Below are 14,429 nucleotides of genomic sequence, written 5' to 3' on the forward strand. Positions count from 1 at the left end.
AAATATGGTAATAATGAAAAGCGAAATATTGTGAGAATTACCAAAATGTGACACAGAGATACGAAGTAAGCAAATGGTGTTGGAAGAAACGATGGGTTTGCTAGACTCAGTTGCTACAACCTTCAATTTGTAAACAACAAGAACAACAACAAAGCAACAAGTATCTGTGAAGTGCAGTCAAGCAAAGCACAAGATGAGGTATGTTAACACTCCCCTGATATATTCAGCAGGATCAGTTGCAACCACTGGGTGTGTTTGGGCTAAAAGGGACCCACCTACAAGGTTGCATTAATTCATTGTCCAATTTGAGATTTATTTCTGGATCCAGTTAAAATAATTTTGGGGCCACACTCTGGGCATGTCAACTTGTGTCCCAGTGTTTTGGAGGGTGGAAAAAGCTTGGCAACCTCAGTTGCCGTCAGATTCCTAGCACAGATTTTAATTAGGAGAATGGAAACTCACCTACCTAACACTTTGTTAGGTTATTCTTCGATCACAGTTATGCATATGAGTTTCACTTAAAATTGTTGTCTCTGTAGTTCATTTTAATTGCTGTGCAATCAATGAGATAAATCTTTTGGAGATTTTACATACATATCAATAACACTGTTATTAAAGAATATACCTTTTCAAAGGCAAATGGAAATTTCAGAATGAATATTTAGGACACAAAAAGCAATAGTTTCTATAAGGTAGAAATATTTACAATAGCATTCTGATATCAATTCCAAGTGAAATTAAAAAAAAAATTGAAAGATAAGAAAACTCTTCTACCTGGAAATTTAAAGACCTGTTACATAATTCTATGCTGAAAAGGGTAATACAAATAGAAGCAATTCCTGAAATACAATGATAGTGAAAGCACTGTATATCAGAATCTATATAAAGCAGTAGGAAAAAAAAAATGTAGCCTTAACACCTGTATCAATAAAAATGAAAGAATGAACATAAGTGAAATTAAAGTCCTAAGTCAAACAACTAGAAAAATAGCAGCAAACAAACCAAAAAGAGAGCACAAGGGAAGAAATAATAAATTAATCATAAAATTATTATATTATATTATTAAAAATAAATAAGAAATTAGTGAGGTGAATAGAAAGATACCACATTAAAAAATAAAATTCTGGTCCTTTGAAAAGCTAACAAAACAAACTCCGGGCCAATTTATTTAAAGTGGAGGAAGAAAACACATAAAAAATGAGAAATAATAGGAGGAATGACTAATAATGCAGAGGAAATAAAAATAAAACAAATTCTATTCAAATTTGAAAAACTAAATGATATATGGTATAATTTCTCAGGAAAATATGGTTATAAGAGTCAACCTTAGTAGAAATAGCCTAAACAGAACATTTTAATAAAAAAATGAAAAGATTATCAAGAAACCATCCCAGGGGCACCTGGGTGGCTCAGAGGGTTAAGCTTCTGCCTTTGGCTCAGGTCATGATCTCAGGGTCCTGGGATCGAGCCCTGCATCAGGCTCTCTGCTCAGCAAGGAGCCTGCTTCCCCCTCTCTCTACCTGCCTCTCTGCCTACTTGTGATCTCTCTCTCTCTCTGTTAAATAAACAAATAAATACAATCTTAAAAAAACAAACCCACAAACGCTATGGTCAAATAATATTCAACAAAGCAGGAAAAAATATACAGTGGAAAAAAGACAGTCTCTTCAATAAATGGTGCTGGGAAAATTGGACAGCTATGTATAGAAGAATGAACTCAACCAGTCTCTTACATCATACACAAAGATAAACTTGAAATGGATCAAAGACCTCAACATGAGGCAGGAATCTATCAAAATTCTAGAGGAGAACATAGGCAGTAACCTCTTCGACACTGGCCACAGCAACTTCTTTCAAGGCATGTCTCCAAAGGCAAAGAAACCAAAGTGAAAATGAACTTTTGGGACTTCATCGAGATCAAAAGTTTCTGCACAGCAAAGGAAACAGTCAATAAAACAATGAAGCAACCCACAGAATGGGAGAAGATATTCGCAAATGACATTACAGACAAAGGGCTGATATACAAGATCTATAAAGAACTCCTCAAACTCAACACACACAAAATAGATAATCATGTCAAAAAATGGCAGAAGACATGAACAGAAACTTCTCCAAAGAAGACATACAAATGGCTAACAGACACATGAAAAAATGTTCATCATCACTAGCCATCAGGGAGATTCAAATCAAACCACGTTAAGATACCAGCTTACACCAGTCAGAATGGCCAAAATCAACAAGACAGTAGACAACAAGTGTTGGAGAGGTTGTGAGGAAAGGGGAAACCTCTTACACTGCTAATGGGAATGCAAGTTGGTGCAGCCACTTTGGAGAACAGTGTGGGGATTCCTTAAGAAATTAAAAATAGAGCTACCCTATGACCCTGCAATTGCACTACTGGGTATTTACCCCAAAAATACAGATGTAGTGAAAAGAAGGGCCACCTGTACCCCAATTTTCAAAGCAGCAATGGCCATAGTCACCAAAGTATGGAAAGAGCAAAGATGCCCTTCAACAGACAAACGGATAAAGAAGATACAGTCCATATATACAATGGAGTATTATGCCTCCATCAGAAACTTTTGTATCAGCATGGATGGGACTGGAGAAGATTATGCTGAGTGAATAAGTCAAGCATACAAGTAAAATATATGGTTTCACTTACCTGTGGAGTATAAGGGATAACACAGAGGACATTGGGAGATGGAGAGGAGAAGTGAGTTAGGGGAAAACATAGGGGGAGACAAACCATGAGAGACTGTGAACTCTGAGAAACAGAGGGTTTTGGAGGGGAGGGGTGAGCCTCATGGTGGGTATTATGGAAAGCACCTATTGCATGGAATATTGGGCGTGGTGCATAAACAATGAATTTTGGTACACTGAAAACAAATAAAAACAAAAGCACCTATTATGTGCCAAGCACTAAAGAAAAAAAAAGAAAACCATCCCACAAAAATTTATAGATGTAGATATAAATGGAGAGAAAGGAAAACAAATGATAAATAATAGGGCAAAGTGTTATTAATAGGTAAAAATATGAATAAAGGATATATATAGACACATGTATGTATTTATATATATTTTATCCAGATTTTTACGTATTTATATGTGTAATTGTGTGTGTGTGTTCTTTGAACTATTTTCATAATTTTTACAATTTTAAGTATGGTGATTATTTCTAAAACTTTCTTAATTCAGAAAACATGTATAGTACCATCTAATTTTTATAAATGAATGTAATTATTTGTGTAATCTAAGTGATTTATATTTATACATACATATCCACAAACATCCATGCCCTCAAAGCATTAAATAGCTATTTCCAAACAAGTGGGCTTTTAGATATTTTTATGCATTATCTTTTTTGCTCTCTGTATTTCTTTCCATGAGCATTTCTTTTGGCTTAAGATACTAATTTTGTTAATTTAAGAAGTTCCTTAAAGTATTGTTTATAATAATATAAAAGAAAATTTTAAATGACCACCAGTAGATGAATGACCAAGCTAAAAATAACAATACAAAAATGACAAAAATTAAGCAATTAAAAAAGATACTTGTTGGGTCCCCCAATAATGAGTCCATAGTCAAAGGAGTGAGACTGATACAAAGCAAAGGTCAAACAAAGTTTTATTTCATGCAAGCATCAAGAATCAGACTGACCATCAAACAGACCGGTTGGGGCTGCCCCTTACAGAGAGGACGACCACTCCCTGCTTTCCAGACTAACTTTTATAGAGCAAAGGCCCTGTGGTTGGGCTTGGCCACACACAGGTGGCTAATTGAATTACAACTCACCCCATAGTAGCTATGGAAACTAGCCTATCACCTTGGTAGCTAGGAGACAGTATGCACCCCCACTGATTGAATGTCTCCACCTGACCTGACCTGACCTGACCCACGCTTGTATTTGGGCTGTTACCTGGGACTGGTTTCCCGGACTTGCTTTTAAGTAAGTTCGGGGGGGGAGGGGGGGTGTCAATTTAAGTTTTACTGCATAAACAACAAAATGGCTGTTCAACCAAGGTGGGGCTGCTCTGGCTGAACAGGCCCTTACATACTTATTCTTATTTTAAAGTTTGATCAATTATTCAGAATTCCTGTGGCACTGACACAAAATCTTACTTCTGAAACTTCTCTAATGTTAGAAATAATGAGAACAAATTATCACTAAAGTTTTTCCTAAGTACACAGAGAAGAGGTGCAGTGAAGCAAGCACAAATTTTTTATTCATAGTTTTTAATGCTTTCTAATAAAATTAGTAAAGGGAGGACAAACAGCAGTGATTTCAGTTTCTATTTCCCCCACCTGTTTTCCCTGAACTTTCATTTATGAGTATTTGACAAAGAACATTAAAGGTTGGAGGAGTTAAAAGCAATATTCTTAAGTGGTGGTAAGTTTCTCTCAGTGCATCATTGTTTTGCACAGTTGGGCTGAGCACATCCTTTGTCAAAGCTGTGCGGTTTGTTTCCATTGGACTGTTTTTGCTACAATGTTATTTGAGAATTATTTTTCTGGAGATGGGTAGTGCTTTTCTATGTTGCATTCTAAGTAATATCCCATTCACTAATTTTCTCCCCTGCTGTAGCTACTCTCTTCTTTAACTCATCCACTCTTTCTGAGGTTTTCTATATTTAATTTCTAGAACTTACGTTCTTTTAGTCCAGCCAACTTGATTATTCCTCTCTCCCTTAACATATTTTAAATACTTATAGCTTTTAAATATACTGAAGACACTTATTTTATATTTTGTCAATTCAAGCTCCAGAATCATGTTGATCAAATGACTGAATATTAGAAATATATCTATCATCTATTACAGTATCTTATATATGAATAAGTGGAAAAGCAACTTCCCCTTATTCCAAATTGACTCTTTTCAGATATTTAATTCTTATGTTTTAGAATCCATTGTCAAAAATATCTGGGAGAGGGTTGTTGACAGGCATTGTGTTCATACTATATGTGTAAAATTTGGGAAGCACTAAGTTATATACAATATTTAATCTTACCATCTGCATTTCTGGTTAATATTCTTTTTAGGGTTTTCCCCTAATTTGGAGAAATCTTTTCCCACTATAGTTTCTATTTATTTTGAGATTACCAGCTATTTTGAAACACATGTTTTCAATATCACCTTTATACAAATGACTTAACAGTTCTTTACGGGTTTTTTGGTTTTGTTTTGTTTCAGTCATAACATGGAAGTCTACCAAAAACAATGGAAATAAAATAGTACAATTAACGGCTTATTTTCAAAATACCCAATAGTGCAAGGATCATTTCTGCTCTGCAGACTGAGTAGCCCTTGAGGAGAAAATGCCAATTGCCTTTTTTACCTTAATGTTTGAGAAATAAGTGGAATTATTATGATTCTTGAGGTAAACAATGAAAAAAATCTTCTTGAACTGGATTTCTCCCAGGAATTCAATACCTCTATTTGACCCTATACATTATATTCTTCATTAAAGCATAGCTTCCACTATTACTAAAGACTGCCATAAAAGATATATGCAGTTGTCACTTTCTAGGGTCAGTCTCCAAATGAACAACAAAAGTCCACCCCATCCCTACCCCTACCCCTGACCCCAAGTATGATAGTTTCACCTCCATATAAAAAAGTGTAAAACAGGGGCATCTGGGTGGCTAAGTGTGTTAAAGCCTCTGCCTTAGATCAGGTCATGATCTCAGGGTCCTGGGATGGAGCCCCACATTGGACACTCTGCTCAGGGGGGAGCCTGCTTCCTCCTCTCTCTCTGCCTGCCTTTCTGCCTACTTGCGATCTTTGTCAAATACATAAATAAAATCTTTTTTAAAAAAGTGTAAAACATTGAGAAGCATGTCACTTTTCTGATGTGATGTCAACTTGAAATTCTTCAAAGTTCAAAAGCTTTTTCCTTTTGTCATCAAAACTGTCACCACCCACATCCACCTTCATGTCCTTTGTGCATTTTAGTAGTTCGGTCTCAGCAAACATTCGTTGAATTTTAATTAGGAAGTGTTTTGGTTGGAAGTTGAGAGGCCTAGAATGTCATGAGCACACTATGAAGGTGCACATATGAGTTGTGTCTGTCCATAATGGCAGCTTTATTCAATCATAAAGCAAGGCTAATATAATTATACAGAAGGTTCTGGATTCCAAACACAATGGCGTTTTATTAGTGTTTAACTTGTTTTCTTACAGATCACACAAATTAAAGCACAAGGGAATTGCCTAAGATGAAAACAAGTGGTAGGAAGTTAATGAAGCAAATACAGTCATTTTGTGAGTGTGCAGTTGAGATAAGGCCTCCTTTCGGTCTAGGTCTGCTCTCAGCACTTGCTACTTGATATGTTCAAGCAGTGAAGATCTCTGTGCTGTCCCGAGACTATTGGGGCAGGGTCTTCAGGACAGTTGCCTTTTTGATGTGGTCAGAGATGAAAGAATCAGCATCTGGAAAGTCTTGACAGTTTGCTGCAAAAATCCTCCCTTTTTAAAGGGATTCAATTAGTCTTGGACCTTTGCAGACCTCCTCTGGTTCCGCTGGTTGTCAGTTTTTGGTGTGGTCGGCCTGCGCTGGCTCGGAAGACATCTGTCCTTAGCTGCGATGCCCTTGACTGCTTGCATCATAGCTTGACCTAAGTTCTGAGTAACTCCATCTTAATTTCTACACAGGGTTAACTAAAACCCATGATAAAAGTGAAGCAGCAGTGAACTCAACACGTGAACAAGTGAGCAATACCCTGTTGCTGTTTTTCTTAAGAGTGTTTTTCCTCGAGAACGTAGTTTACTTTGGCTCAGGTATTTCCCTCAACAGTCAATTAGAAAACAGGACTCATAGACAAAACACAAATATAGAAGTAACTTTTTCGCTGTGGGATTGTAATTCCAATGTAAGACAGAAGATCCCAGAGCAACCTGAGACACTGCCTCGCCCTGATTGGAAAGAAGATCTAGGCGATTAGTGAAAGATGATTCCTTCATCCCTCGCTTCTGGGAGCCACCTCCGCTAACTGCGGAGTCTTTTGTAGTCAGCGGACGAACGTAGTCATTGGTGGAAAACCATCAATTGACTACGGCCGCTAGCCGGCGCTCGCAGAAAACCTGACTGCATCCGAAGCCTACCCTCCCCCGATCAGGCCCGGGTTTCCCGGGTTACTGGCCTCCACTCGCTCTCTTCCGGGAGGCGGCGAGCCTACGCTCCCGGCGCGTGACGCAGCACGTCGTGCTATAACTACGTGACGCGCGACGGTACTTCCTCTTTGATCGCCAGACCGCCTTTCAAGATGGCGCCGGTGGGTGAGAGTGGGGTTTTGGTGGGAGCATGTTTCCCCAATGTAAATGATTTTTGCCTCTGGCGAATTGGGGAACTCTCTTTTGAGGCGAAGGGACGGCAGAAAGGGAGACTGGGTCAGGAGCAGAAGCACGGTGTGAAAATTCTGAGTTGTTTTTTTCGAGACACTTGGCGACTGCCATGCGGTCTAAGTGGAGTTCTAGGTGGGCCCTAAGTTTGGATGAGTGGTTGTCGCAGCGCAAGGAAGGAGGTTCACAGCGATGAACCGGCCTAATGGGGCAGCATTGGGCCGTTTCTTTTCAGTCTCGCTTCTGGTAACGCCGATGCTGGCCTATTGGTTTGCGCCAGGAAGGAGATTGCGTGATCGGATCGGTCTGATGGCTTTGCTAGAGCGGAGGGAGCTCCGAGGCCACAGAAGTTTCAGAGAATTTCAGAACTAAGTTGGGGAAGAAGTTTTTTTACTACCTCTTGACGGAAGTTTTTAAAAGATAAAAGTCGAGACTCGCGTGTATATAAGCGTGCACCAGAGAGTTTATGTTATTAACAAGGGAATCAGTAAAATGTTTAATCCAGTCCAAAGAGCATTTGAAAGAATAGGTGTATGTCAGCAATTAAGTTTTGGATATGTGGGAGTGGTGGTGGTACAAATTACTCGGCTTCTTAAAAGCAAACTGGCATTACTACGTGGTGTACTTTTGGGTGGATCTAATTTGGAGATGGTATCCTCTACTGATCTGTTTGCAGTACATTGCCTGAATGTAATAGTAATAGGCTATTTAATAGTAGCCACAGCAGCATTTTACTTGGATAGCCCAGTTATGGGTTTTAGTCTAACTTTGGGGAATGGAAAACTAATGTTAAAATTTTTTTGAATTGAAAAGTCTCTACAGGAAAGGTCCCCCTCTCCCTTACCTATATAACAAAATAAGGATTTAATTTCTAGACTTTATTATAAGGATATAATATATTATAAGGATATCATACTATAAGGATTATATATAAGATTATATTATAAGGATATAATGTATATATTATAAGGATTTAAGACTTTATTATAAGGATTTAATAAATTTATTCCGGCATATAATTGAGCTTGGGCAAGGTAGTGTATACTACCTCTGTCCCGTAGGGCCTGGCCTATAGTGAACAGTACCTGATCATTTAAAATTGAATGTCAATGGTCTGGAAAATATTGAAAGCCCATAAAACTTAAAAAACTTGATAATTGGAACAGAATGGCTTGATTAGAGGTCCAAACCAGCCCTGGGTGGGTTTCGGTTTTAATTAACAGTAGAAAGTAGGTTGTTTCTTGTAATAGTCTTTCGTGGTTGTATGTGTAGGATTCTTTGGAATTATCTGATGAGGAGAACTAATAGGGGCTTGCCAGATGTTTTGAGCTTTCTTGAGTTTTGCATTTTGGAGACACTTGGGTGATGAGTGGGGAAAATTCCCACTGGATTTTACAAAAACTTGGTTTAAACAAAGTTAAGGACCCCTTTCACACAGTGTGGCTAGGGGAAAGGCTATACCCAATAGATACAAAGCAGTTTTTTAGATCTTGCACGATTTCGTGTATATAGAAATACAACATCACAGTACATTGTACATCTTTGGGCTGCTACAGATTTTTAAGTTTTGTATACAAAGTGAATAAATTGAATAGTAGTAATTACGTTAACTTTCTGTAGCAGAAAGACAAGAAACCTAAGAAGTCAACCTGGAAATTTAATTTGGACCTTACCCATCCAGTAGAAGATGGAATTTTTGATTCTGGAAATTTCGTAAGTAACGCTCTCCTCAGCTTGTTTTTTTCATTGTAATAGAGTTCTTAATGACTTAAGTATGTAATACTTGATTTTAACCTGAACTCTATTCCTAGGGTACCTTCCCTAGTGAATATCTAGGGTTTTCTTCCCTAGTTTTGCATGTTTTCTGTTTTAAAACAGGAACAGTTTCTACGGGAGAAGGTTAAAGTCAATGGAAAAACTGGAAATCTGGGGAACGTTGTTCACATTGAACGCTTCAAGAATAAAATCACAGTTGTTTCTGAGAAACAGTTCTCTAAAAGGTTGGTATTTGTTTCCCGTAATACTTTAGTGAAATTATGATAGTTTGAATATTTTATAGAATACACAGTCCTTGTATTTTCTCTTCATAGGCAGGAGTAGATGTGGTGATAAGGTCAGGGAGATAAAAACGGAAATGTTTTGAACTTATTAATGGCCTATGTGAATGGAAAATGGGTTCAGTAACTGGGCCAGTTCCTTAGGCTGGTTGTCAGTAAGTGTAATTTATTGCTGGAATATAGGAAAGTTATATATAGGGCTCTTGTCCAGTGCATAGTAGTCCCTGAAACCCAATTATATATAAATTTAAACAGTGTTAGGTGTTTTTGTTTGTTTTTAAAAATTTTATTTATTTATTTGACAGACAGATCACAAGTAGGCAGATGGGCAGGCAGAGAAAGGAAGGGAAGCAGGCTCCCTGCTGAGCAGAGATCCTGGCTCAGTCCCAGGAAGGCAGAGGTTTTAACCCTCTGAGCCACCCAGGTGCTCCGCAGTGTTAGGTGTTTGGAAGATGTTGCAAGAAACCTGTCAGATGTGTAACATGAAAGTAATGTCCCAAATTAAGTAATGTAAGTGTTTTCTTATACCTCAGTTTTTAAGGTCTTGGTGGTTTATTTAGTAGGGGCAGCCAGTCAAAGGTAAAGTCTAACGTTTTGCTGGTTTCAGTTCGTCTAATTTACTCAACAAATACTAAATACTTACATGGCAGCACTCTTGTAGGACTGGATAGCCAACCAGGCAAGTACCTATTACTAACTCCAATTCTAGTGGAAAGAAATGATAAGGTATTAACTAGTTGAGAGTGCTGTGTAAATGCATAAAGAGGATTTCAGGGTTGATATTAGATAAGGTAGTTAAGGAAATCTCATCTAAATGAAGTGCTTGAGTGAGACATGCAAATTAGGGGATTCATGATTATGGCTGAAAAAGATTTGGTGGTGGAAGCTGAAGACTGAGCCTATTGCGAGAATAGGTGAGCCCTTGGTGGCTCGGACTAAAGTAGAAGTGCATGTTATCTGTGATTATGAATTCACTAGGGATTTGGGGATGAAAGGTTATGTTCACAAGGACTTGACAGACATGCACATTATTATTATAAAATGCAATGCTGTATTTGCTGTGTCGAAGATAAAAGATAGGGCATAGGAATTTGCAGAGAACCTGAGATGAGTAGTGTTGCCTGTGGAATGAAGTATTCTAGCAAAGGGAACAGCATTAAGAACAGGGAAGTTCAAGGACAGCTTTGATAGTCCAGAATTTAAAGTGTAAGTTGAAGCGAATGGCTGGAGTGATGAAATTAGACCATGTTGAAAGCTTTTATGACTGAGCCATACGTTAGTTGGAAGTATGTCGATAATCCTGAACTTGTAAATGAATTTAGCCCTGTTGTAGGTTTCCTTTTATTGATCATGGGATTGAAGTTAGGGAGGTTGATAGTAGTGAAAGGAATGTTGACATGTTAGTGCATAATACATCTAAGGAATGAAATTTTATATTAAAAGGTAATCTGGTTATGGCAATAAAACTGATGAGGAAGCTGCTGTTGCTCTTTTTAGTGTCATCATAAAGGATATTTATATTAGGGAGATGGGAGAATAGGGTTTGTAGGGCATCAACTGATTGTAATTGGGGTTGAGTAGCCGCTACCTTACTAGATCCCCAGCAACCTTGAACAATGTTGGATACAAATATTTTGGAGGGAACATTAAAGATGAATACAACTGCTTTTTATATAGTAAGCCTTTGCATAGTCGATAATTGTATTTATTAATGAGATTCATGTCTTGATTTTAAAGGTATTTGAAATATCTTACCAAGAAATACCTTAAGAAGAACAATCTTCGTGATTGGCTTCGTGTGGTTGCATCTGACAAGGAGACTTACGAACTTCGTTATTTCCAGATTAGTCAAGATGAAGATGGATCTGAGTCTGAAGATTAGGTGAATGAAGCTGCCCCTTACAGGGTTTTGCTTGTTAATAAAACGAAGGAAACAGCCAGAAATGGACTTTTAGTTTATTGGTGAATAAAAAGCATTATACCCTGTATGTTAAGCTTCCACCTCTTTTATTTAAGTATATGCCATTTATATGATTCTGGGCTTTCCTTTGATAGTTTTTGTAAGTAATATTTAAGTAGCTATAGCTGGTAGAATTTTTTCAGGATTTCTGAAATTTATTCCTTTTTTGGATGTCCTCAAGTTAAAATATGTAGTATTGTGTAGGAAATAGTGAAACACAGTATTGTGTATGACTTTATATAAATACTTAAAATTCTCTTGGCAGTCTTAAACATTTTTATAGTTTGTTAATGCAGTTCTGAGTGCTTAGAACAGTTTTCAAACATACATGCTCATATTGAGTCACTCCTGTCCTCTGCTTCAGAGGATGCTGACTCCCTGGTTCGCATAAAAGCTCTATGGGTGAGTGTGGTACCACACTAAACCAGTGTTTAATTGCCTGTTAGACGTCTCAAACCAGATGCCTTACAGGCACTAGAAACTCAAAATCTTTAAATCAGAACTCTTGATATCTTTGCCACTAAATCTACTGCTGTGTTCCTTGTCCAAAAAATAATTTACTCAAGACAGTTGGAATCTCCTCCTTTTCTCAAGTCTCCTTCCTGGTAATTCTAAAAGTAGTGGTTAACTATTGCTTTGTTCTCAGTGGATAGACCCTTCCCTCCAAATAAAGTGGCCTCGTAGCAAATAGAATGGTTTGGCAAAAATCCAGATTGTGAGAGATAGAGAATAACGGGAGGGAGGTACTAGAGCATTATCAATTTTCTTGTTTTCCAGTGGTCCCAAGTAATGTGTCTTTTTCTATGATTAACCCAAAAGTGGTGTCATTATCTCAGGTACTTGGGCGGTAGACCCTGATAGCAGTAGAAACATGTTGCAAAATAATGTCTTGACTATTACAGCCTAATGTACAGATTTACATAATTGGTTTTGGGAATAATTTCATCAAGAGTGTCAATTCTCTTGATCATTAAGAACTTATTGAAGTACCCTCCAACATTAATGTACTACTGTAGTGCAGCAACTTCTTTGTTCTTTCCAGACAGTTGTAATATCCTCTTAACTGCTCTGTTTGAATTGTTCACATTTTTTACCAGCAGTAACCAAGATCCACCTGAGATTCCTTTGTTGAGCATTGTGGATACAAGGGAGTAACAACAGCCTACTCTGGTTAGGGAAACACTGCCTAGTAATGCCATACAAACTGTTGAGTACAACAAAGGAGTGGCGTTTCTAAAAGGAATTTGATCTAGTCAAGGTAACAGGAAATATTTGAGCTGACATAACAGCAGACATGGTAGTAACTGGGTAAAGGGTGTTTCAGGCAGAACATCATAGGTGAAGTTCTCAGCACACTAAGAAACTTGTTGGTAGAGAGTACATCTGGAATAGAGTGGTGGTTATGAGGAGAATTTGGAAAGGTAAGGTGGAAACCAGCCCATGCAGAACAGAAAAACATGTTTTTAATCTGGAGAGAATGGGAAGCTATTGAATTTTGAGTGAACAGTAATGTGATCCAGTGAGATGACCATTTTGAAAAAGATCTATGGCTGCATTGTGGAAAATGGTTTTCAGAGTGGTCATAGATGTAAGGAGACAGGAAGTTATATAGCAGTATCCTGTGGGTATGGTGGGTAGCATTGGGGTGTTGGAGGAGATGGGAAGAAGTGGACAGAGTGAGAGTTCAGAGGATAAAACCTGGAACTTGGTGGTAGGGAAAAGTGTTGAGGGTGACATAATTGGCTAGAAGATTGCATTTGCTGATCACAATAGAAGGCAGGAGTAAGGGGAAAGTTAATTTTAGGCTATGCTGAATTTGTGTTCCACAAGATGTCCTGAAGAAGGGTTTAAGTGAAGATGTCCACTGGTCTGTGCATAGGTGGTAGTAATGGGGAGGGGTGGAATTGCCTGTTGGGAGTGTACAGTGAGGATTATGTATTGCAGACACCAAATGCCTCCATTCTTCCTCTAGAGTGCCTTCCAAATGATCTCATGTGTTACTCAGATGTTTAAAATTAGTTTCCAAAGTTAATTTCACATTAATATGTGCTCAGGCCTGTTGTACACTATGCCTTTAAGGAGTTGGCAGGTTAGTTGAGACCAGCAAATTTATTTAACTGTTGAAAGCCAGCTGTATAATGCAGTATCACAAATAGAAACACTTGTCTTTGTGAAACTTATACTCCAGTGGAGGAAGACCGTAAAGTAAAATGTATGGTACATGATAGATATGAGAAGAATAAGGGAGATAGGGAATGTAGTAAGGAGGAAGGTATGTTGCACTTGTAAATGGAGTCAGAAAAGGCTTTACCTAGAAGGGCTCAAGTGTAAAGTCCTAAAGGAGCTAGTGGATCCAAATAGATAACCTATGGGAGAAGCATCTAGGCAGGCAAAGACTAGCAGAACAAAGGCCCTGAGGCAGGGGTGCATCTAGTATATTCAAGGAACAATAAGAAGATCTCTGACCTGAGCTGAATGTGTGGTGGAGTAGAAGGTGAAATTAGAAAGGTGAAAGGGGTATGTGTATGTGCTTGGCGGTGGGTGGGGAAGTAGAGGATGGGGTTGCATGAGTTCCATTAGCACCTTAAAACAGTCAGCTTATGGTTTGAGGCTCAAGAACCTAAGAAGCAGTTTAGCTGAGCGGGTCAGACTGAGGATTTCATGAAGTTGTAGTCAGCTGTGAGACTCAGCTGCAGTCATACAAAAGCTAGCAAACTACTGCTTGTTTTTGAAAGTAAAGTTTTATTGGCACTGCAGTCCTGAACGTTATTTTTCGAATTGTGTAAAATGGCAGAGTTGGCTAGTTGCAATAGCGATAGTAGAACCTGCAAGACCTGAACTGTTTACTTTCTTGCCCTTTAAAAAATCTTTCCTTTGGGCTTGGCTGGAGCTGGATGATCTATTTCCAGGCTCCCACACAAGGCTGATGGTAGAATATAGCTTCTTGCCAGGTGCATTCTTCATGGAGCCGTTCATGACATAGCAGGTGATTTTTTCCAGAGTGAGTGAGCCAAGCCAGGGGGAAAAAGCAACCAGGATGGAGGCTCCAGTGTCTATAACCCAACCTCAGAAG

General features: G+C 38.3%; 1 protein-coding gene across 2 annotated transcripts; it reads left to right on the top strand.

Moving 5' to 3' along the window:
* The first annotated feature begins 7,116 nt into the window (after positions 1 to 7,116).
* Positions 7,117 to 11,384, top strand: RPL22L1 (ribosomal protein L22 like 1). Of its 2 annotated transcripts, none has more exons than XM_059163488.1 (4): positions 7,117 to 7,272; positions 8,960 to 9,052; positions 9,218 to 9,339; positions 11,134 to 11,384. In XM_059163488.1, the coding sequence occupies exons 1-4, from the start codon at positions 7,264 to 7,266 to the stop codon at positions 11,276 to 11,278; spliced, it is 369 nt and encodes a 122-aa protein (XP_059019471.1). In that variant the 5' UTR covers positions 7,117 to 7,263; the 3' UTR covers positions 11,279 to 11,384. The 2 variants fall into 2 exon arrangements, with proteins under 2 accessions (XP_059019471.1, XP_059019472.1); XM_059163489.1 differs by having other exon boundaries at positions 7,181 to 7,272; positions 8,963 to 9,052.
* Positions 11,385 to 14,429: the final 3,045 nt, after the last annotated feature.

The sequence above is a fragment of the Mustela lutreola genome, chromosome 2 (genome assembly GCF_030435805.1).
Source record: "Mustela lutreola isolate mMusLut2 chromosome 2, mMusLut2.pri, whole genome shotgun sequence".
Classification (NCBI taxonomy): Eukaryota; Metazoa; Chordata; class Mammalia; order Carnivora; family Mustelidae; genus Mustela; species Mustela lutreola.